The 24326-nt window shown below is 50.4% G+C and overlaps 1 protein-coding gene across 6 annotated transcripts; it reads right to left on the bottom strand.

The window, feature by feature from the left end:
* ZNF629 (zinc finger protein 629) lies at window positions 1–24326 on the bottom strand. Of its 6 annotated transcripts, XM_042922061.1 has the most exons (5): window positions 24243–24326; window positions 9251–9445; window positions 8032–8253; window positions 3909–4016; window positions 1–3753 (listed from the first exon to the last, which is right to left on the bottom strand). In XM_042922061.1, exons 4-5 carry the CDS (start codon window positions 3979–3981, stop codon window positions 1220–1222), a joined length of 2607 nt encoding a protein of 868 aa, XP_042777995.1. In that variant the 5' UTR covers window positions 3982–4016; window positions 8032–8253; window positions 9251–9445; window positions 24243–24326; the 3' UTR covers window positions 1–1219. The 6 variants fall into 6 exon arrangements, with proteins under 6 accessions (XP_042777995.1, XP_042777998.1, XP_042777993.1 ...); XM_042922064.1 differs by lacking the exon at window positions 9251–9445; XM_042922059.1 differs by lacking the exons at window positions 8032–8253; window positions 9251–9445.

Raw genomic sequence — 24326 nt, 5'->3', positions numbered from 1 at the left:
TTGAGTCTCTGAAGGGCTTTATTCTTTGGAGGTCGACTAGCAGCGGTTCCCCCTCTCCACTAAGGACAGAATTCGAGGAAGCGAGACCTGGTGGCAGTTAGATTTCAGGAGAAACCTCCTGACAGTGAGACCTGAGAATGGGCAGGAGGGACCCTCCAGCCCCGGAGGCCTCTCAGACTAGAAGTTCCCCATCCTGCCTGGCTGGGGGGAGCCCTGGCGGCCTGAGCTGGGATCTGCTTGCACTTGTAGTTTAACAAGCTCCCGGAAACAGAGAGGACTGGGCAGCCCCGAACTGGCTGGGTTCCATCCACAGCTTCACCTTGGTTTGCTTTCCTCAAAGCACGAACAGAAATCTCCCTCCTGCCCCCCAATTTTTGCGGTGGCTTCCCAGTATTCTTAAAGTTTCTATGCACCCCAAATTTCAGCCTTTAAAAAGGCTCGCCATCACTTTTTTTTCCTTCCCCATTTTTTGATTCTTCCCGATGAGGAATTCCATGGGCCTCTTCCTCTAACACACAATCACCTAAGATTGGCCTCATATCCCAAGGAACCCCCAGTGCGGCGAGCTGGACTTTCTCTTCCTAGTTTCTTGGGTCGTTTCTTCTCTGAGGGTCTGGGGGCTCCGCATCACTTATTTTTCGCCTCTCCCCACACTAGTCCCCAGCTGAGCGTTTTCCTCAGTGTCACTGTCCAAGTCTTCTGGTGAGAGAGGCTCCCTCCCGTACTCCAGGGGGAGAGAACACTGTGGAACAAGTTCATGGGAGGCTCTTCTACACCTTCTGAGGGTCACTCCTCTCGAGTCAATGCCATTGGATTCCCTGCACTTCCCCGACCCTATAGTTTCACAAGGATTTTGATAACAGTTTTATAGGGTTGTCTAGAGACATATTAGGACCTCTTCCTACAATTAATAGGGCTTTTATCCACTATGGTTTATAGGGTTTTTCTGCTACAGACTTAAAGGGCTTTTTTTTTTTTTTCCTACATATTTATAGGGTTTCTAACCCAACAGTTTTTCTCTACTGCCTCTTATAAGTGGTTCCCACCAACAATTTTATAGGGTTTCTCATTGCTGATGTAAAAGCACTATTTATACCCAGGGTTCTTTATGCTCCGTTTTTCTACAATCTGATAGGGTTTTCCTCCTTTCCCCACATAACTTCTGGGGAGAGCCAGTGTTCCTCTCAGGAGAGAGAGGCCCCTGGTCTCCAGACTCATTTCACAAGGTGACCCCTGGGTGGCAGCTCCTATGGAGGAGGAGGGCCGCGACTTCTGCGAAGCCGTCTCCACACTCAGGGCACAAATAGGGCTTTTCTTCCGAGAGGGTCTTGGGGTTTTCCCCATCCCCATGGCTGCTGCTCCCTGTGGGGGTGGGGGCCTCTCCCTCATCTTCCTGGCTTGTGGGCAGGGTGGCTGGCTCTGGAAGGGGCTCCTCGGGGGTGGGGGACTTTTCTTGGGTGTGGGTCTCCTGGTGCCGGACGAGCGCCAGGCGATCGAGAAAGGAGGCCCCACAATCTGAGCAGCTGTAGGGCCTGGCCCCCAGGGGGCTCCTGAGGTGCTCCAGGAGGACAGAAGAGCTCTTCCCCAGCTCTGGACTCTTCTGGGGTTTTCCACCTGCATGCACTTTCTGGTGCAGCAGCAGCTCAGAGCTGAGGCCAAAGCTTTTTTTGCATTCAGGGCATTTAAAGGGCTTTCCACTTAGGAAGGGACTGGGCCCTGCCCCTTCCCCTAGACCAATCCTATAATCAGGAAAGAGAAAGGGCTTTTCATTGCCGTGGGTGAGCTGATGTTGGAGGAGCACAGCCCGATCCAGAAAACTTTCTCCACAGTGGGAACAAATGTAGGACTTGGAGGAGAGCAGGCCCAGCCTTTGGCCAAAGCTCTCCTGCCCTTCAGGCATTTTAAAGGGCTGTCCTGGGGGTTCGGCTCTGCCCTCGGCAGCACCTGGATAGGAATTCCCTCCGAAAGGGAGCCTGGGGGGTCGGAACTGAGGCGCCTTGGGGGCTGGGTGTGCGATGAGGCCATCTGAATTTTTGTAGGGGTTTTCTCCAATATGGATGCGCTGATGCTGCATGAAAATGCCCTCGTCGTTGAATCCCTTTCCGCAGACAAGACACTTGTGTGGTTTGGCTCCGGGGGGTGGCGTCAGCAGGGCAGGGTCGCCCAACCCCAGCAGGGTGTCGCCCTGAGCTCTCCGGGCTGGGGTCTTGCCCCTCTCGTGAACCACCCGATGCTGCTCCAGCTCGTGCGCCTCCAGGAAGGCCTTCCCGCAGTCGGAGCACACGAACAGGTTCTCATCCATGTGGGTGCGGACATGGGTGATGAGGTTGGAGCTCTGGCTGAAGCTCTTGCCGCACTCGGGGCACTTGTAGGGCTTCTCGCCCGTGTGCGTGCGTCGGTGCTGGATGAGGTGGGAGCTGCGGATGAAGCTCTTGCCGCAGTCGGAGCACTTGTAGGGCTTCTCGCCCGTGTGGATGCGCTGGTGGCGGATGAGGGTGGAGCTCATGATGAAGCTCTTGCCGCAGTCGGCGCAGATGTAGGGCCGTTCGCCGCGGTGGATGCGCTGGTGGTTGATGAGATTGGAGCTGACGCTGAAGCTCTTGCCGCACTCGGGGCACTTGTAGGGCCGCTCGCCCGTGTGCGTGCGCTGGTGCCGCAGCAGCGTGGCGCTCAGCGTGAAGGTCTTGCCGCACACCGGGCACTTGAAGGGGTCCTCGCGCAGGTGAGTCCGCTGGTGCTTGATGAGGGTGGAGCTGTGGCCGAAGCTCTTGCCGCACTCCAGGCACTCGTAGGGCTTCTCGCCGGTGTGCGTGCGCTGGTGCTGGGTCAGCTCCGAGCTCTGGATGAAGCTCTTGCCGCACTCGGTGCAGCGGTAGGGCTTCTCGCCGGCGTGGATCTTCTGGTGCTTGAGGAGGTTGTGGTTCTGGCCGAAGCGCTTGCCGCACTCGGGGCACTTGTAGGGCTTCTCGCCCGTGTGCGTGGCCTGGTGCTGAATGAGGTCCGAGCTGCGGTAGAAGGCCCGCCGGCACTCGCCGCACTTGTACGGCTTCTCGCCCGTGTGCGAGCGCTGGTGCTTGATGAGGTTGGTGCTCTGGGTGAAGGCCTTCTCGCACTCCGTGCACTTGTAGGGCTTCTCGCCCGTGTGCGTGCGCTGGTGCTGCACCAGGTTGGAGCTCCAGCTGAAGCACTTGCCGCAGTCGGGGCACTTGTAGGGCTTCTCGCCCGTGTGCGTGCGCTGGTGCTGCACCAGGTGCGAGCTCTGCGTGAAGCTCTTGCCGCACTCCGAGCAGGTGTTGGGCCGCTCGCCCGTGTGGATGCGCTGGTGGCGCAGCAGCTTGGACCACTGGCTGAAGCTCTTGCCGCACTCGTTGCAGATGTAGGGCTTCTCGGCCCCTGAGGGGCGACCCTGCACCAGCTCCCGCAGGCTGGGCTCGTTGGCCGGGACCACCGGGGGACTGTTCCACGTGGTCAGAGTCCCCCACTGCCAGCTGGCCTCACAGGCCTTGGTCCAGTCAGACGGGGTAGGGACTACCTCGGGGGCGGGGGGGTCCAGGGGGGTCTGGTGGTCCAAAGGGTTGGGGTGACCCGGTGGGGTCGGGGGGTCCCCGGGGACTGCGGGATCCTGGGAGGGTCTCTCCAGGGGCATCTCTGATGGGTCCTTGAATTCTGGACTCTGAGCTGGATCTCCCAGGATGATCTCCTCCCCAGAACTTTCCTGCTGAGGGCTCTCCTCTTCGTTCCCACTCTCGGCACCTACAGAGAGAAAGGGAGTCTCCAGCCCCCATCTCCTTTCAGAACGCGGGGTCGGGTCTCTCTTCCCTCCCCTGGGTTTCCCCCAGAGTCTGGGCCCCTCCCTGAACTGGGGCCGCTGTCTTGTCAGGACTGCAGTCCCTTCTTGTGCCCCTCACCTCTGTGAGCATCGTTGGGGCTCTGTTCAGGACCCTGCAGATCTGGGCCCCACAGCGCCGCCTCAGGCTCCATCCCAGAGCTCAGGACTGCCCAGTGTTCCAGGGACCCTGGTGGGGGCAGGGGTGGGGGTGGGGGTGGAGAGAGGAACACACAATGGAGTTCATCTGCTTTTCTTTACTCCCCAAGTCCCCACTCCTTCACCTGCCGGCCCCAGGCCTTATTACTCCTTGTGTGAACTTCAGCTTCCCACCTCCCCATTTTTCTGGGCGTCCGTTCTCACGTTCTCAGTTCTCACCGTGGGCCCCCTACTCCTGCAGGCCTGACTCCTGCTCCAGATCTTCAGCGCACAACTAAGCCAGTAGGTGAGTTTAAGAGTGTAATTAAAAGCTCATCAGCCATTACCCTTTGAACCCAGACTGGGGGCTAGAGAAGTATCTGACACCCACAGGGGAAGGAGGCTCTCACCCAACCCCTCTGATGCCCAGAGGCTGGGAAACCTGTTATTTTGCTAATCAGAGGAAGCTCATTAAGACTCTAATTTTCCTCCTTAATGGGGCTGCTAATTGGGACCAATAAACTTTCCTTATGAGCCCAGAGAACTGACAGTGCCTGGAACACAACACTTGAAGAGTTAAAAAAAAAAAAAAAAGGCAATCAGATTTCCCTGAGGGGACAGGGGCTCTCCAAAAGCACTGGGGCATTTTCCCGTTATCTGTTATCCACACAGAAAGAAAGTCAAGCAGCCGGGGAGGGGGAGAGCAGCCGGGGTGGGGAGGAGGGGTGGGGGGCGGTGGTGGCAGTTAAAAGCCATCGGGGGCTTCAGCAGGAATGACCTTGAGAGGGAAGTGGAAAGGCAAAGGGAGAAGGGACAGGTGTGTGGAGGGTGCCCAGCAGCTGACACGGTGTCTGTGGTGTCCTTGTTATCTCTCCCAATCCTCCCCACACGCCTGCTAGGGGCCCCAGGAATCAGGTTGTCCATTTTACAGATCAGGAAATCAACACGCAGGGAGATTTCTCCAAGGTCACAGACTGGGAAGTGGCAGCACTAAGACCAGAAATGCAAGGTTCTGTGTCTGGCTTGCCCTGGCCTCCGAGAGGGAGATGACCTTGGGAGTCACGTGAAACTCATAAATGTGGGCTGCTGGCAGGAGATGGTGAAGACAGCTCAGACAGAACCTGCTGGCCATGAGATAGAGCAATTCCCAGGACCAAGAGGTTTCCGTGACTTGCTGAATCCAGTGACTAGGCCTGACAGTCTGCACCTGTGATCTCAAAACAGTACTCCCCACCGAAGCCTGCCATTATCACGCCCATCCTGGCACCCCTTCTTCTCTTTCATTTGCTCTGTTTTGTTGGTGCCGTATCCCATGCCTAGGACGGTGCCTGACACATAAAGAGGTGCTTGCTAAGTTTTGTTGAATGAATGAAGGTGAGATGAATGAGATGCCCCTGTTCCTGGAAAACCTGGGTGGCCTAATGCCTTTAAAGGTCAATTTGCAAGGGGATGGCAGCAAAGGAACAGGAGTCCAGAGTGGCCTCCAGGTAAAACATAGGTAGCTATCACTCCAAAAAGGGTGATAGGATTCCAGGATGAGGGCATAAGGCCACGGGAGCTAAATTCTAGGTTCCCACAATGTTTAGAGCCTGAACAGAGTCCCTGGGGAGGCCCGGGGCTTTGAGTGGCTGTGTGGGATGGGCACTGCATGTATGGGGGCAGTGGTGCAAGAAGACGCGGCAAAGACTCATGAGGAGGCGGCTGGGAGACAACCAAAGTGAAGCAGGAGCTAGCCGGACCCTGCCAAACAGCAGCAGGAGGGATGGGAGTTAGATTTTGGGAAGTAAATTAATTTCTTCATCTCTGCAGCAACGTAGGCTATGAGGATGCCCCCTCCCCCATCTGTAAGTGTCTTTGGAGTGGTGGAGGCAGGGAGCCTCCGCTGAGCTGGGGGCTGCCTATTCTGAAGAGGCCTGCTGTGCTCGCCTAGGACAGGTAAGAGCTCATGTACCTTGAATGTCCCGAGAAATTCAAGCTCAGCTGTCCAGAGCAGAAGGGAAAGGGTTAAAGCCAAGGCCGCCATGGAGTAGGAAAGTGGGAACACCAAGGGAGACAAGAAGTGCTGAGAGCCCACCCAGGCCCAGACCCCAGGGCACCGGCCTTGGACCCCGCTCCAGCCAAGCTGCGGAGGGAAGGAGAGAGGGAAGGAGAGAAGCAGGAGGCTGCCTCACAGAGGTGCGGAGAGCGGCCCAGGGTGACCCTGACATGGAGGCAGCTGCGGGAATGCAGCCGCCCTGGCCCCGGCACCCCCCCACCCCAACGCCCGCACCAGCCCGGACCCTGGACTTCTGCTCGGGCCGGTACCCACGACCCTGTTCCGGCTCCCGGGCCGGAGACCGGCATCCCGGCCTCCCCTGCCCGCGGGGCCCCCAGGATTCCGGCGCTCCGCGGCGCCCCGGCCCGCCGGCGGCCCAATTCCCTCTTCCCAGAATGCTCACGCCCTCCCTCCCCTCCCCCACAGCCAGACCCTCGCGCTCTTCCCAGAATCCTCGGCCCCTCGCGGCCCCGGCCCGGCCCCCACCCCACCGGCGCCCGGGGCGGGGAGGGGGCGCAGGCCCGCGCGCCCCCGCCTCCCGCGCCCCATTGTTCCCGGCGGCCGTCCCGGGCCCTCCGGGCCACCCCCCAGGAACCCAGGCGTCCCCAACTCACGGCTCTGGGGTCTGGGGAAGGCCGGAAGGCAGAATCCAGCCCCAGGGGACTTAACCCCTTGAATGCCCTGCCTCGGGGGGCGGGCTGGACGCCGAGGACTCTGGGGTCCTTCTCAAGGGGTGATCCCAGGCTGAGGACCCGGGGACCAGTTCAGGGTGACTGGGACGGAGCAGGAAGTGACCCCAGCTTCCCGGGCCCCTCTAGCCTGGAGTCAGAGCATCAGCTCTATGGGATTTAACCCTTCGCCTCCCGCAGCCTGGGAAAAAAAAAAAAGAGGACGGGGAGCGGGGAGGTGGCCGAGGCGACGCCCCTCTCTCTGTCTCTAGCGGGAGAATCTCGGGGGAACCCAGATGCCAGTGGGGGTCTCCGGATTGCTGGCCACTCTCCATCTCCAAGGGACTCTGCCAGCCACTCCCAGAAAGCCCTATCTTGGATTTGGTGGCTGCTTGTCCCCTGGGCCTGCCTTTGTTGGGACTCAGACCCAAGGATGGGGCTCAGATGAGCCTGGGTTGTGGTGTGGGAGGGAACATCCTACAGACTAAAAATGGCTTAAATGAAATCATAAGTCATGGCAACAAGAATTTGGGCTGAAAGGACAAGCGCAGCCAGGAGGGATTTCTAGCATGCTTCTTTCCCCCTTAGCTGCCCTGGTGGCAGGAGGGAAGTCAATGGGGATTCCCAGACCAAGGAGGGCCTTTCATAGCTCATAGCTAGAGAGACCTTTAAAAACCTGAGAACATTAGTGGCCTCCCAAGGCCCAGGTTACCTGGGCTCCCAGGTTTTAAAGGCTTCATCTCCTCCCTCCTCACCACAGTCCATGATTATTCCCATTTTGTAGCAAAAGAAACTAAGATGTGAGAAGTGCGGTAACATGCTTAAGATCAGGTCATTATTTCACTTGCACACGTTTGTATTGTGGGGAACATAGAGGTGGAGAGATCTCAGAGCCGAACAAGAATCGGGCTTTCCACCCTCAAGAAGACGTCTGATAGTGTGCATGTTATAGACACAAAAGATTCACAGGAGAGTGTGAACAGGGTTATCTGCCCAGGGATGTGAGGGAGCGAGCACGGGAACAAACTGTATGTCAGAAATCACTAAAGAGGACGGCAGCTCCTCTGGGCCTACATCTGGGGTTCAGAGAATGTGGTCACCAGGAGAGAGAGCCCCACTGGGCCCTGCCCCTGCTCACTTCTCAGCGCTGACTCCTTCACGCACCTTCCGTTCAGGCATGTCTGCATCTTATCTCTGGCTCCCATCACCTTTGACAGACACCTCACTCTCACCTCAGGGCCTTCGCCCCTCCTGGTCTCCCTTTCCCTGCTCTGTTTCTCGCAGCACAGCATGCATCACCCCTGACAGAACATTTGCATGTTTGCGTCTGTCTGTACTTGTGCCTCCCTCCTGTGCGCACGCACCTTAATGTCCGTGCCTCCAGGGGAGGGGCTGGCCTCTTGGACTCACTGCTGTCTCTCCAACTCCTGGAACAGTGACAGGCATGTACTAGGTGCTCAATTCACACGACACGTGGGATGGTCATCCTCCCATTTCTTCCAGCTGTTTCTGGGTCAGATGTGGCAAAGTTGGGCAAAGCTGGGCTCTGGCTGCACAATCTCATTCATAGTTCAGACACCCTTGCTCTGAGACAGGTGCAGAAGAGGAGGATTTGGGATCTGAGTGGCTTGCGGGGCAGATCCAACCGTCACTACCGTCTCCTCCCCTCCAAGGGCTGCAGAAGCCTGACCTGGCCTGGGGGGGGCGGTGAGTTTATGGGAAAGCCGTGCCCTGGAGGCTCACAGAAGAGTTTAAATTGGCCTACACCCTTTTTGTTATGTGTGCGGTTTTTAAACCAAATTAATTGCCACTTTTAGAAATTAGTACTTTTAGGGACACCTGGGTGGCTCAGTCGGTTGAGCATCCGACTCTTGACTTCGGCTCAGGTCATGATCTCGCGATTCATGGGTTCCAGCCACTGCGTCAGTCTCTGCACTGATGGTGTGGAGCCTGCTCGGGATTCTCTCTCTCTCTCTCTCTCTCACTCTCTCTCTCCCCCTCCCTCCCTCCCTCTCCCTCTCTCTCCCTCTCCCTCTCCCTCTTTCTGTGCTCCTCACCAATTGCTCTGTCTCTCAAAATAAATACATGACTTAAAAAAACCCAACAAGTTTAAAAATCAGTACATTTCATATACAAATCCAAATTTCCCACTTCTTTGGAAAATCCAAAAATATGGCAACAAGACCCAAATTTTCACATGACAGCAACTGGCTGGGCAGTAGCTTCCTTCCTTACAAGGCCACGGGCTTTCTAGTTTGTCAGTCCCTGTGGCTCCTATTGTGACTCCAACCATGAAGCTGAGAGGTGGTCTCAGTTTATCAGTGATCATCCATTGTGGATGCTCCAACACCCATTAAATGTAGGTACTGATTCTGTACCCCTTGGTCTATGTCCGCCAGGTTTAGAGTAATAAATCCAAGGATGATGTCCTCTGAGTAGTTACGTTCATTGAGTATTTACTGCACGCCAGACCTATCCCAAGGGCTCCATGAAACTTCACAACTCATGAAACCAGTATTATCAGCCCAAGGATAGAGGAAATCACTTGCACATAGCTTACGAGGGACAGAGCTGGTTTCGCACCTAAGCATGCTGACTCTAGGGTCACATGGCCCCTAACCACAACTCTCCGAATGGCTCAGGTGTGTCTGGAACCAATCAGCCCTGCTGTCCTCTCCCTCATCTTGCTCCAGGAGCTGAAGAGAGGAATCTGCAGGGTGGAGCACACCTGGTCAGTCCAAGCCGTCCTCCTCCAGCAACAGTTTGCTTGTCCTGCTCCTAGGAAAGCAAAAGGTGCTCTGACTGTAGGTGACAGTATGCTGTCCTGTTACTTACGGGCAGCTGGCACAGCGGCCCGAAAGGAGACCCTCCTGGCAGGGGAACTCCTAGAAAGAGGAGGATGATACCCACCCCCTTTTGCCTTTCATGGACAGCCCACCGCCACGTTGTTCTCGGTCAGGGCTCAGTAGCCTTCCACATGGCCCCTGAACGCACGCCCTTGTATCCCAAGGTCCAAGTTGCTGTGAGAACAGTGAGGTCCTAGAGGCGGACCCTGGTCCCCACCCTGCTCTGTCCTCACCGCTCATTGTGGTCTTGGGCAATCACTTTGTCTCTTGGGGATTTGGCTTCTTCCTTAGAAAGATGGGCCTTGGTTCCCAAAGGGACGGGAGGGGTAAATGAGATGATACAAGAATTCAGAGGTGATCAACTCTAGCCAGGGCTGCCTCCTTCTTTCTCGTCAGAGCGCACAGCCCTCTGCCCGGCAGGAAGGAGAATCAGGAGCCTGGAAACTGTGTCCTGAGAGACACAGGCAGTGTGTAACTTGGGACGACCCGGGGCCTTGAGCAGAGGCTCCAACCATCTGCTGTACGGAGGGGGCCGCCCTCAGGCTGAGAGTGTGGAGCTGAGAAGGCTGCTCAGTAGGACGGCAGGGGAGGCTCCGGCAGACGCCAGCAGGAAATGCTTCTTCCCTGGAGATGTGCGCGCCCACAGGGCGTGCTGGGGGCTGCTTTTTTATGAGTGTGGAACTCAAATGTGGAACAAGAGCAGGGTCCCAGGGCTAGGAGATCCCTTCTACCTCTGAGATGCCAGGATCCGTCAATCCTCTGCTCAAGAACCTACAGTGGCTCCCTAAGGCCGCTCCCATCAAGTCCTACCCTCCTGGTGCCTCCTAACCACCATGTCCCTAAGGCTCAGAGCCACAACCTTCCCTTACGTTCTCCTCCTCAAAAATCTCCAGCTCAACGTGGTCAGTACCAAAAATCATTCGTGTCAGTGGCTAGCCCTGTTCTTGTCATTGCAGGCTTGTTCTTTCTCTCCATTTGCCTGCCAGACCTGTCCACGTCACAGTCGTCCAGATTCACCAGCTCCATTTCTCTACACGATACCTAGTCATCTGCTCCCCAAGGCCTGAAGGGCCGTCCTGCGAACCCCGTTCCTCAGTAGGTCCTCAGGCATACGGCACCCCCGCTGACTCTGCCCACTTCTTCTGTCCCCCCTGCCCCAGGCCACTGTCACCCCCTGGTTCTCATCCCTGAATTACCACAGTGACTTCTGACAGGTTCTCCAGCCTCCTGTCCCCCTGGCTTCTTCCCACCCACCCGGTCCCCCACGGTTCTTCCGAAGAGCATCGCTTTGTTCACCCTCAGAATGCCTCTCCTCCGGCCTCATGATCGATAGCGGGCTTTGTTTGTTTTTTTTAATTTTTGAAAATTAAGAACTTTTATATTTTTATTTTTGTTTATGTTTTTTAATGTTTGTTTATTTTTGAGAGAGAGAGAGGCAGAGTGTGAGTGGGGAAGGGGCAGAGAGAGAGGGAGACACAGAATCTGAAGCAGGCTCCAGGCTCTGAGCTGGAGCACAGACAACACGGGGCTCAAAACCCACAGACCTCGAGATAATGACCTGAGCTAAAGTTGGACACTTAACCAACTGAGCCACCCAGGTGCCCCAATAGATTTTTATATTTTGACAATAACTTTGATTAAGCTATAGGAAACCACATATATAGTTGGGTAAGTAAATGTAGATATATATAATTTAAATACAAATAAAAGTAAATATGGGCACCTGGCTAGCTCAGTCGGTAGAGCATGCTACTCTTGATCTCAGGGTTGTGAGTTCAAGCCCCGTGTTAGGCACGGGGCCTGCTTAAAAAATTTTTTTAAATAAATAAAAAATAAAAGCACATAGATATATGTATACAGTTTTGTTACCAAGTATCTGCATGAAGGTATGATGAGCTGAAATAGCTCTAGTCATCACAATTCTGGGCCTCAGTTATCTCATCTGCAAAATGACACGATCAAATGTTCTCAATGGTAAGGGTATTACTCTCTGAAATGCTTTTGTGTATGTTTGACTATTTGAGGAGGATACATATGTGCCTATAAACGATAGTGGTTTCTGGGCAGGAGGACTGAGGATCTGGGGTAAGAGGAAGGCTTACCTTTGGATTCTTGGTTCTGTTTGATGATTTCCAATTTTTAAAAATCACTTTTTACTATTTATTTGTTTATTTATTATAATTATAATTCTTGCAGAATATATATTATTTTGTTTAAGGATGCATTTTTATTTTTTTAAGTTTATTTATTTATTTATTTTAAGTAATCTCTATACCCAACATGGGGCTTGACCCTGAGATCAAGAGTTGCACACTCTTTTGACTGAGCCAGCCAGACCCCCCTCAAAATCACTTTTTAAACGGTAAATATTGAGTATAAGGTTGGAATGGAGATCGTGGGGTTAAAACAACACGTTGATTTCCTTTTCAGGTTTGTCCTGATCCAAGTCACGTTAAATCAAATTCAAATGATTTCCTACCCATATGTGACACGTGGGCTAACCTTCCAGAGAGGTCTCCAGCACCCTTGGAACAGATGCTCTACTGTAGCCTAAGCATGGGAAAGGAGATTGAAGACAGATGGAGGAGAGGATTATATTGTCACACAAGGTTACAACACTTAAATCACTAAGCTCTCAAACACTTGAAGCCTGATTGCACCATTGCCACACCCTAGGGAACCTAGACTTGTGGCTGGAAAAATGAAGCCCCAAACCCCCAGAGCGTTGGGTCCCGTCTGAAACCAGCCTTTCTGCCTCCTTTCTCAGAGCCCTCTAATGTGATCCCACCGACACACTGGGTCATAGGCTCCACCCCAGCCTTCTCTAGAATGCTTCCCCTTCTCTCTCCACACGGGCAAGTCTCACCTGTCATCAGGGTCCTGTTCAAATGCCAGCCAACGTGAGTCTCGGCCCTGATATCCACCCCCATTGACTGTTTTATAACGTGTACTCTCATTCACATTAAAGAATTTGTTTCTCTTGATACAAGGCAGTTATTCTCACCCTTTTTTTTTTTTTTTACTCATAAGGGAACATTCGGACTTCAGACAGGTCAGTTAACATGTTCCAGTCACAGAGCAACTGTGAGAACTTGGGATCTGTAGGTCTTGGATTTTCTGACTCCGGGTCTGGGGCTTCCCTTTTTCAAAATCCAGCTAAATCCTACCCCTTCCTTCCCGAACTACAGTGTCTCCTAGAGAACCTCCCTCACCTTCTGTCACAATCTGACTGCAGGGATTCCTATGTTTTACCCGCCGTCTTGGCCACATCCGGGTATCCCCTGCACTGTTATTTATTTGATATTTTTCCTCTGTTCAGTGCATTTTCCTTCACTGAAAGAAAAATATCTGAGAAGGAAACTCAATGTCAGTGTGATGACTAGGAAATTGCTCCTTATAAATCGTAAGTGTAAAAATGAATGCAATGCAAAAGTAACTCCAAATGGTTCAAAGACCTAACACTGGAAAACTTTTAGAAGAAAACTTAGGGGTAAATCTTCATGACTTTGGATTTGACAATGGTTTCTTGATATGACACCAAAAATACAAGCAACAAAAGAAAAAATAGGTAAATTGGACTTCATCAAAATTTAAACATATTGTACATTAAAGGAAACTATCAAGAAAGTGAAGACAACAACAGAGTGGGAGAGGAAACATTAGCAAACCATATACCTGATAAGGGACTTATATCCAGCATATATAAAGAACTGTAACAACTCAACAATAAAGACAAACAACTCAATTAAAAAATGGGCAAATAACTTGCACGTTCTCCAGAGAAGATCTACAGATGGCCAACAAGCGCATGAACAGATGCTCAACATCACTGGCTATGAAGGAAATGCAAATCAAAACCACAATGAGATCCTACTTCGCACCCACAAGAACAGTCATAATAATAATATTTTCTAGAAACCTGAGAGTAACCGGTGTTGGTGAGGAGGTGGAGCAATTGAACCCTCATATACTGCCAGTGGGAACGGAAAATGGCACAGCCACCGTGGAAAACAATTTAGTGGTCCGCAAAAAGTTAAACATAGAACTATCAGCAATTCCACGTCTGTACCCAAGAGAAATGAAAACATAGGTCCACATCAAAACTTATATACAAATGCTCATAGCAACACTATTCATAATAGCCAAAAAGTGGAAACAACCCAAGTGTCCAACAGATAAACAAAATGTGGTGTCTATTCATACAATGAATTAAGCCATACAAAGGAATAAATTACTGATATGTCCTACAACACGGAAGAATCTTGAAAACATTATGCTAAGTGAAAGGAACTAGATACACAAGGCTGCATATTTTATGATTCCGTTTCTATGAAGTATCCAGAACAGGCGAATCCATGGAGACACAAAGCAGATTAATGGTTGCCAGGAGTGGGGGGAAGGAGGATTGGGGACTGGCACCTTAATGGGTACAATATTTCCTTTGCGGTGATGAGAATGTTCTGGAACTAGATAGAGGTGATGGTTGCACATCAGTGTGAATGTACTAGATGTCACTGAATTGCATACCTCAAAATGGTTGAAATTATAAATGTTATGTGAATTTTACAGTACAAAATTCAATCAATATTAAATTATGTTAATAAATACCATTGATATATTGTTGCATAATTAGGTGAGGACTTTGGGTCTAAGGGACTCAGTTATTGCATTGTTTCTGTTTTATTTTGTAAGGTTTATTTATTTTTGAGGGGGGGAGGGGCAGAGAGAGAGGGGGAGACACAGAATCCAAAGCAGGGTCGAGGATCTAAACTGTCAGCACAGAGCCGGGTGTGGGGCTCGGACTCACAAACTGCGGGACCATGACCTGAGCCACAGTCAGAGACTTAACTGATGCCCCTAAGGGGTTCCTTTTGTGTGTATGTGAGAAGGTGCCAGAGGCGGAGGCACAGAGAGAGCTGAGAGGGGATAAAGGCCTAGTACCAAGATGAGACTCTCCCCTGGGTGGAATCAAAGGGCCTGAAGGAGAACAGGGAGGGCCACCTTTCTCCCGGGGCTGTCCCAGCACCTGGGCACCACCTTGCATGCTGCCCCGGGCGCTGGTACAGGTTACGTTGTACACAAAAGCGCCGGACGGGGACAGGTATGATCGCATTTCAACCCTGGCTTCATCCAAAAGCCAAAGGCCATGTTGTAGAGGCTGCCTGCCCAGAGAAGGAAAATTTCAGCAGTCCGTCTGTCCCGAGGGGGCACCCATCCGTAAATCACCCGAAGGTACCATAGATTGGCAGCTGTCCCATATGGTGAGAAACCTGGTAGTGAAAGCCGACGAACTCGAAAGCCAGTCAGACTTTGTTTCAATTCTTGTTTCTGCCACATTCAACTGTGAGACCTTGTTCTAATCACCGGACCTTCTCCGAATCTGTTTCCTCAGCTGTAAAATAGGGAAACGACCGCTCCAAAGAGTGTGAAGATTGAATGAAGTGTGTGCACATACTGACTGTTCGTTTTTTCCCCCAGTAGTTAGCTTTAGCTTTCACCTTTGGCTTAAATACTTTTTTTTTTTTTTTTGTACTAGAAAAATAATATAAGGGCACCTGGGTGGCTCAGTCGGTTGAGCGTCTGACTTTGGTTCAGGTCATGATCTCATGGTTCTTGGGTTCGAGCCCCGCATCAGGCTCTGTGCTTACAGCTCAGAGCCTGGAGCCTGCTTCGGATTCCGTGTCTCCCCCTCTCTCTGCCCCTTCCCTGCTCATGCTCTGTCTCTCTTTCTCTCGCTCAAAAATGAATAAACATTAAATAAAAATTTTTAACAAAAATAATGTAAGTAGGGGCGCCTGGCTGGCTCAGTCAGTAGAGCATGCAACTCTTGATCTCAGTGTCATGAGTTCGAGCCTCACATTGGGCAAGGAGCCTACTTTTAAAAAAATAATAAAATAAAAAATAACATAACCATACTAATTAACATATTAAAAAGCGAAATTACTCATTTTTCATCTGCTCCCAGTTCAATTATTTTTGCCCCTTGCTGTATTTCCTTCCTATATATTTTTTCTAAGCTTTTTTTAAAAACTTAGTTCTATGTTTTTGGTGCTTTAATGTCTTCCCAGCCAAAATTTTAATGGCTGTCTAGGGGTGCCTGGGCAGCTTAGTCGGTTAAGCATCTGACTTCGGCTCAGGTCATGATCTCACAGTCTATGAGTTTGGGCCCCGTGTCGGGCTCTGTGCTGACAGCTCAGAGCCTGCCTGGAGCCTGCTTCAGATTCTCAGATTCTGTGTCCCTCTCTCTCTCTGTCCCTCCCCCTCTCACGCTCTGTCTCTCTCTGTCTCTCAAAAATGAATAAACGTTCAAAAATTAAAAAAAAAAAAATTTAATGGCTGTTTGTATGATTCCTGCTAGATACACCATATTTTTCTGAGTCATTGCCCTGTTGTCGAATATTTACACTGCCTTTAGTTTTTGCTCTTACAAATAAAATTTGGTGAACATCTCTGAGAGTACATCTCCGAAATTTCGATCATTTTCTTAAAAGACAGTCCCAGAAAAAGAAACAGTGGGTCAAATCTATGAGCATTTCCCTGGCTTTGGTGGTGCATAATCTTGTAATTAGTTGTGACTCCAAATGCAGGATTTCCAGACTATATCTATCTTGTCTCAAGGATGTGAGAAGAGATTTGATTCCATGCCTTGCTGAAATCCATATAAATGAAATCTAGAAAATTTCCATCGTCTGTGAACCTAGTAACCTTATAACCATAGAAAACAATTCCTACATAATAGGGTGGGTGTGAGGATTAACGCATTAACACATGACAAGCCTTAGACCAGGGCCCGGCATGAGGGAGCACTCAGTCCCTATTCTTGTTTTCACTGTGTAAAGGAGGCAAGACTATTCTGGGACTGCAGTTCTCTGTGGCCTTCTAGCCTTCCCTGCTTTCCTCACAGGCTCCTAGGGTGTGAGTTTTTTAAGGTTATTAACACTTGAATAATGGCTTCTGATTACTAAGAGGTTTTGTTTTGCTTTGTAGATTTGTTCATTTACAAATAAAGGTCCATAAAGAGGACCATGAAGTCAAAGATGGACAGCCTTTCTCTAATATATACGGCCTCAGATATTAAAAAGATACCTTTGGGGCACCTGGGTGATTTTTTTTTTTAGTTTATATTTATTTATTTTGAGAGAGAGAGAGGGAGAGAGAATCCCAAGCAGACTCCACGCTGTCAGCACAGAGCCCAACGTGGGTCTTGATCCCACACGGGGATCGATCCCATCACCAGTGAGATCATGACCTAAGCCAGTATCAAGAGTCAGACACTTAACCAACCCAGCCTCCCAGGCGCCCTTAAGCGCATCTGATCACAACTTGGGTCCTGATCTCAGGGTCATAACTTCAAGCCCGTGTTGGGCTCCATGTGGGGCGTGAAACCCAGTTTAATTAAAATTTAAAAAGACATTTTTAAGTGGCTACCATAAAGGAGATGAGGGGATCTGGCAGTTGTGTTTGTTTCTTTATTTATACCTTGTTTGGTTTTGAAAAGGACCTGAGGCATTTATAGATAGCCACATATTCTATGACAGGTGCCTGGCATCTAGTAAGACGCACAGCCCCTGGGGTGCCTGGATGGCTCAGTCAGTTGGTTAAGCCTCTGACTCTTGATTTTGGCTCAGGTCATGATCTCATGGTTTGTGAGTTCGAGCTCCCCCTCAGGCTCCATACTGGCAATGAGGAGTCTGCTTAGTATTCTGTCTCTCTCCTTCTCACTCTGCCCCTCCTGCACTCTCTCTCTAAAAAACAGAACAAAAACCTTAAAAAAAAAAACTTAAAAAAAAAAGACTCACAGCTGCTCAACATTGGCTATGATCACTGATAGTAGCGGAAGTAGTAAATGTCATTAACAAGACAAAAAACAAACAAACAAACAAAGCCAAAGGGAGTATAAAGGAGAGAATGATGACATGAATCCAGGTGGGTAAGAAAACACATGACATAAGGCTATTGCTACAAGTGTTACAGATTTGCTGAGTTTTCTAGAGATCCAAGCATATGGGTACATAGTCCATGTGAGGCTTAGGAGAAAGTTCTGTGAGTCCTCATCAAAATGACATTTTGCGATGCAGAGGACCATATCTTCAACCCCATCCCCTAATTCTGAATCCAGTCCAACACAGAGACAGATGAGGAAACCAAGCCCCAGTGGTGTAGGAGATATTTCATGGCTGTGCAAAGTTCATAAATTCAGCCAGTCCAGCTTTTAAAGCCACTGTTAACGGGGCGCCTGGGTGGCTCAGGTCATGATCTCGCAGTTTGTAACTTCCAGCCCCGAGTCCGGCTCTGTGCTGACAGTTCAGAGCCTGGAGCCTGCTTCAGATTCTATGTCTCCCTCTCTCTCTCCCCTCCCCTGATCCTGCTCTGTCTCTACCCTCCCCTCCCCCCCAAAAAAAGAATAAACATTAAAAAAATTAAAGGCACGGCTATAAATCACACATCCCACTTTAAGCAATCCCAGTAAAGGGATTACCTACGACATGTATCTTTTGGCTTTAGGGGGTTGGTAGATACACAATATTATCTTCTCCTAGCCAGCTCCAGAGGGCATTCACAAAGAATGAAACCCCGTGGCCCTAGAAATACACAACTGGCAAGAAGATGGCTCTGTTTCACATTATCGTAAGGGGGATAATATGTGGAGGTTTTGCCGTTTGTTTGGTTTTTCACCCTTGAGATCTGACCACTAGGTTTGGACAAGCCTGCTTTTTACAGGGGCGATCAAGCTCTGCCTGCTTCCAGCTGTTCTGTGTCCAGGTGATCTTCCTTTTGCTCAGGGGTCTAGGGCCTGTAGCCCCACAGGGCTTGGATTTGACCTTCTTCCTTCCATTTGAATGAATATCTCTCGTGTCAAGCATTTGATGTGAGTTATTTTAAACTTTTTGCAATAACTCCGCCGGTGGCTATTTCTCCCTCGACTTTATGCTGATGAAATAGAAGTTCAGAGATACATGAAATAACTTGCCCATGGTCACCCTGCTAGTAAGAGCTGTGATTTAATGCAGTCCTTAGGACTCCAGACCCTTATTCTTCCCCTCGCCTTACCAATCATCTGTTTAATGGTCTGATTTAAGATTCCCGTTGAGTTAAACATCAAGTTTTCTGGCCTTTGGTTTGTATTATTAGTATGTTTCTCTTGTTTTGAAAACTAAGACTTCATTTGTCTCCAGATTTTGTGTCTTTTCTCCAATGGGTCACGTGGCTTAAAGCGTTCATTGGCAAATTTTCTTTTTCCTTCTCCAAGTCAGATCAGGAGATGAGGATTAATTCAAGGTGCACAGTGCTTTTTAAAAATTTTACACCTCCAGGGCACCTGGGTCGCTCAGTCAATTAAGTGTCCAACTTTGGCTCAAGTCACGATCTCATGGTTTGTGAGTTTGAACCCCACATTGGGCTCTGTGCTGACAGTGCGGAGCCTGCTTGGGGATTCTCTCTCTCTCTCCCTCTTTCTCTGTCCCTCCTCTACTCGCTCTATCAAAATAAATAAATAAACTTTAAAAAATTTTTACACCTCCAGTGGTAGGTTTCAATTCCCTCTTACCAGTGTTTGTTACAAAAGAAATCTCATAATGCAAATACAAACAACCATGAAATACTATTTTTAACCTAAGAGGCTTGCAAATATAGTTTGCTTATGGACTATGTGGAAGAAAGAGGCACTCTCAAACATTATTAGTAAGAGCATATATCTGCACTGCCTCTTTGGGAAAAGGAAAATTTGGCAACCCTGATCAAAATTCAGAATGCGTACACCCTTTGACCTGACAAGTCTACTTCTAGATCCTACAGGCATGGTGTGCACAGTGATATTCAGCAAAGTGTTGTTTCCATCACAAAAGACTGAACATAACCTACATGTCCACTAACAGGGAAGTTGACTAAATAAATTATGGCATATCCATATAATGAAATACTCAGCAGCCGTGGGGGAAAAAAAATGAGGCAGATATGTACAAACTGACATGAGACATTCTCCAAGATATGTTGTTATATGAAAGAAGCAGGGGGAAAAGCAAGTGACTACAACGTGTTGTCATATTTGTGATTTTTATTACGTATATTTATTTAGTTTGAAAGAGACAGAGACAGTGTGAGTGGGGAAGGGACAGAGAGAGAGACAGAGAGAGAGAGATAGAATCCCAAGCAGGCTCTGCTCTGCCAGTGCAGAGCCTGATGCTGGACTCGAGTCCATGAACCCTGAGATCATGACCCGAGCCAAGATCAAGAGGCCAAGATCAAGTGTCAGATGCTTAATTAACGGAACCACCCAGGCGCCCCATATTTGTGTTTTTCTGAAAGGAGACACTTGCATATGCATAGACTATCTTTAGAAAGACGCACAAGAAACTGGTCACAGTGCTCAGGGGATGATGGAAGGGGCTGGGGACAAGCAGAGGCAGGAGGACAGCCTGTTTTCCTTTTTGTCTTTTTATACCATATGATTTTTTTTTTTCAGAATACAAAAAGAAGTTGAGGCGCCTGGGTGGCTCAGTTGATTAAGCATCGACTTCGGCTCAGGTCATGATCTCATGGTTCGTGAGTGCGAGCCACGTGTTGGGCTCTGTGCTGACAGCTTGGAGCCTGGGAGCCTAGTTTGGATTCTGTGTCTCCCACTCTGTCTCTGTCTCTCTGCCCCTGCCCAAATCGTGCTCTGTCTCTCTCTCAAAAAAAAAAATTTTTTTTAATATAAAAAGAAGTGAAAAAGAAAAACATAAAAGAAATCTGATTAAAAATCATCTACCCTGTGTTGTAAGACTGGAGGAAGCGTGTATGGTCATCAGACCAGGGTGGCCCCATAGTCCACATTCTGCCCTTGGGTTTGTTATGTGAGACACCCGGTGCCCTGTTGTGACTGAGCCACTAACTTGCAGAATGACTCTGGGAAAACTCGAAGCTTTCTTGGCATTTCTAGGGTGCAGAATACAAGATGCACAATGTCCTGCCTGCTCAAAGCTTAAACCAGGTAGAGGGAGCAGCGTGGCCAAGGGCCTGGAGGTGAGAAACTCTCTGGTTCCTCATCTCCCGTGGCCGGCCGGCCCTTTTCCTCAGAGCTTCCATGCCTGCACCCCACCCCACCCCCACCCCCGGGCTGCCTTCCTGCATGACTGTCAGAGTTGCTAAATCCCTAGGGAATGAAAGACAAGGACAGCCTAACTGTATTCTCCAGGGTTCCACCAACTCAAAAGACCTTTAGTACTAAATGCTGGAGCCCACTAGAAACTGCCCAGAGGGACCCTGAGAGTGGAAGCAGGAAGAAATGGCCGGTCTGACTGGCCACTGAGGTTTCCACAGGTTGTGTCAAAGGTTGGGCTCTTTGGTAATTGTTTTTGCACCTGAAAACATGGTTTTGTTTTATCCTTAAAAAAATAGGAGCACTTGGTTGGCTCAGTCAGAAGAGCATGCAACTCCTGATCTTGGGATTGTGAGTTCAAGCCCCAAGTTGGGTGTAGAGATGACTAAAAATATAAAAAAATAAATTAAATTTAAAAAAATTTGCACATACACTCAGTGCCTTTCTTTGGATGCCTGCAACTTGCTTCTTTGGAAGGTCACAAGATCCTTTTCTTTAAGCAAGGATAGCGTCTATACTGGGGCAGCACTGTTCATTATTATTATTATTTTTTATTTTTTTAAACATTTATTCATTTTTTGGGAGTGAGAGAGACAGAGCATGAGCAGGGGAGGGGCAGAGAGAGAGGGAGACACAGAATTTGAAGCAGGCTCCAGGCTCCGAGCTGTCAGCCCACAGCCCGATGCGGGGCTTGAACTCACGGACTGCAAGATTATGACCTGAGCCGAAGTCAGATGCTCAACCAACTGAGCCACTCAGGCACCCCAGCACTGTTCATTATTTTCAGCCTGTTGCAGGAGTTAGGTGGTTTTGCACAGCCTCCTCAGCTCTGGACTAATGGGATATCCATGTCTGACAGCACTATTGGCTTTGATGGTTTAGTTCAGAATTCCCAGAAAAAGTTTCCAAAATCAGAGCTGCAGTGTGGAGAAGAAAGGCATGCACTCTGGAGTCAGAAGGGCCTTGAGTTCAAATGTGACGCTGACATCCACCCATTTCCTAATTTCATCCATAAAATGGGAATAATAGTACTGCTTTCACAGAATTGCCCTAAGGCTATAGAGATAGGTGTATAAGGAACCTAGCACAAAGAAGGCCCTCAATAAATAGTAGCTCTTAGTATCATTTCTATCATGTTCTTCATTCTCATGCCACAAAACTGACCCTCTTAATACCTGTCCGTTTTCCAAAGGTAGTAGTAAAAATCGAAACAATGACAACTAGCATTTACTGAGCACTTGTTATGCGAATGGCCCTCTCCTAGGTCGTTTACATGTTCACTGAATCCTTACAGCAAACCTTTGAGGTAGTTACGGTGCTTTTTTACAGATAGGAAAGCCGAGGCTCAGAGAGGTTCAATAACCTGTCCGAGGTGGCTCAGCACCTTCGCCCAGGGCACATGAACCCAGCGAGCTGGGCGCTGTCCTCTTGATAGGGGCACGAGAATCCTCCAACCGTTGTCGGGGAGAACACAAGACAACTCAGCGCTTCGCAGGCAGAAGGGGACGGATGCCGCCAGACGCGGCTTTGGCCGGCTGGGGCCGAAGGGGTTATTCCCACTGAGACGCCGGCGCCCGGGGCTGCTAGAGCGGCCCCGCCGGGGGCGGGAGGAAAGCGCACTTCCGGCCGCGGCCGGACTCCGGGAATCCCGCAGGCCGGCTCCGGGCTCGCGGCGCTCGGCCGGGGCCTCGGGGCGGAGAGGGGACCCCCGACGGGCGCTCCTGCCCCGAGAGTTCCGGAAAGGACCGCCGCGCGCGCTGGGCCGGGGAGGGCCGGATGCCGCAAGCCCAGGGGCGCACCGGGCAGGGAGGGGAGGCGGCGGCTCTGAACGCGGCCGCCGGGTGGCCGGTCGGGGGAGGCACGAGGCGGGCGGGCGGTTCTCCTGGAAGGGCCGGCAGCTTGGTCCCCCGAGGGACCTCGAACCTTGCAGAGCCCGGGGTAAGAAAGCGTCCGCTCATTCCGCCCCTCCCGAGTGCCGGCCCGTCCGCCTTCTCCACAATCCCCACAGCCGCCCGGAGAAGCCGGAGGCATCATCCCTGTTTCGTAGGCGACTCGCTTGTACGGCCTGTTTCATAAACCGGCTTGTTCCAGGCGCTCAACGGGCCCGGAGCGGAGCCGCACTGCGCGGTGCTGGTCAGGCCCTTGCGCTCCCGACCCCTTCCGCGGTGGAGCGGAGCGTCGGGCTGGTTTCTGTAATCTCAGCAAGCTGCACCCGACCTGGCCCGCCCTTCCCTTTCTGCAGGCAGACGTGGGTCACATTGGAGCCATCTTTTCTCCTGCCACTCCCCTCCGCTGCCCGCATCCTCTCCTTTTAGACTTCATCTTTTTATTGTCCATTCTGTCCTTCCAGTCCCACTGCCACCATCTTTCAACTTCATTGTCGCAAACGCGCCTTACTGCAGTCACCTTACATCCAGAATGCTTCCTTCTTATTTCATAGGTCACTCTACACCCCACCGGTCCCCAAGGTCTTACATCAAGCCACGCCCCTGTCCCAAGAACTTTCTTGGTCAAACACTAAAACCGTCTGTAAGCTCAAATCAAAACGCTTTAGCACAGCATTCAAGGCCACTTAAAACTTGGCTTCAGCCCATCCTTCTAACCTGATCTCTTGGTTCCCGGACTAGAAGTTACAGACTGGTAGTTACAATTTGAAAGCGTATTTCAACTGGTGGGCAATTTCTTTCCAAAATTCGAGTTGCTATTTACCTTAAAACTGGGAAATTTCATTTAAAAAACAGTAACAACCAGATTTCTAGCTTTTGATGCGTCGGCAGAGCTGGAAACTGTTGGCTTATGTTCTTAGACTAAGCAAGTGATTCAGACTGAGAAGTGGGTTCCCCTTTCAGATAGGACTGTGCCCCTGGGCTTCACTCTCCACCCCCAAGTACACTCTGTCTCTGAGCCCAAGTACCAGCTGCACTGTTTTTCCTGTAATGGGTTCTTGTGTCTCTATCAAAAGTGCACAAATGGATCGTAAGCCAAGAGGCATTCAAGTGTAAAGACAACAGAAGAGTAAGCACCCAGCTTCCATGCATTTCCTGTTCTTTCTTGGACCCTATAGCCATTTGAACTTTCCACTCAAGGCTCTACAAGAACCCTCACATACAGCCAGACTAATGACCTCAAGTCCTCTCAAATGAACCTGAGGACCATATCTTCGCACACCCTCTCCGTTAGTAAATTCCATTCAGCAAGTCCTTGGCCAGATCTCCTGCTGTGTGGAACATTTCCTGACAACCAGCCAAGTAACCAGCTCCATCCACCCATGCATCTCATCAGCATGTCTGGAGGCCACGCTCTGGGCCTGTTATACAACATACACATGGTAGGTGATCAAGAAATAGTTACCAGCTGGGTAAGTGGCATAGTCACACATGTATTATCCCCTTAGGTTATAAGATCTTTGAGGGAGGGGTCCAAATCATATCTATCTTTGCACTGCCCTAGCAGCTAGCACACTGCCTGGCACATAGCAGGCATTTGGTAATATCTGAGGATATATGTGCCGTAAGGAAGTGCCCCAGAGAAGCAATAGATACCGAGTTTCAGTCCAGTCCTATGTCTGGAAGCAGCACCCCCACTCCCCCAACCCTGAGTGATGCAGAGGAGTGGAGAGGCAGCCCCAGAGAACAGAGAGCAGAGCCCTTACTCAGTCCTGAAAGCCAGGAGCACTTCACAGACCCCTCGACCTGGTGGCTCTGCTCAGGATTCAGCCGAAGCTACGTCTAGGACC

Source organism: Panthera leo, chromosome E3 (assembly GCF_018350215.1).
Source record: "Panthera leo isolate Ple1 chromosome E3, P.leo_Ple1_pat1.1, whole genome shotgun sequence".
Taxonomy (NCBI): domain Eukaryota; kingdom Metazoa; phylum Chordata; class Mammalia; order Carnivora; family Felidae; genus Panthera; species Panthera leo.
Note: the sequence above shows the minus strand (reverse complement) of the source record. Positions and strands in the feature narration are given on the sequence as shown.

Coding starts and splice junctions, on each gene's coding strand:
- ZNF629 (XM_042922061.1), bottom strand. CDS start 3,981: ATGGAGCCTGAGGCGGCGCTGTGGGGCCCAGATCTGCAGGGTCCTGAA. Junction 3,754..3,908: donor CCCCAACGATGCTCACAGAG/GTGAGGGGCACA, acceptor TTCTCTCTGTAG/GTGCCGAGAGTGGGAACGAA.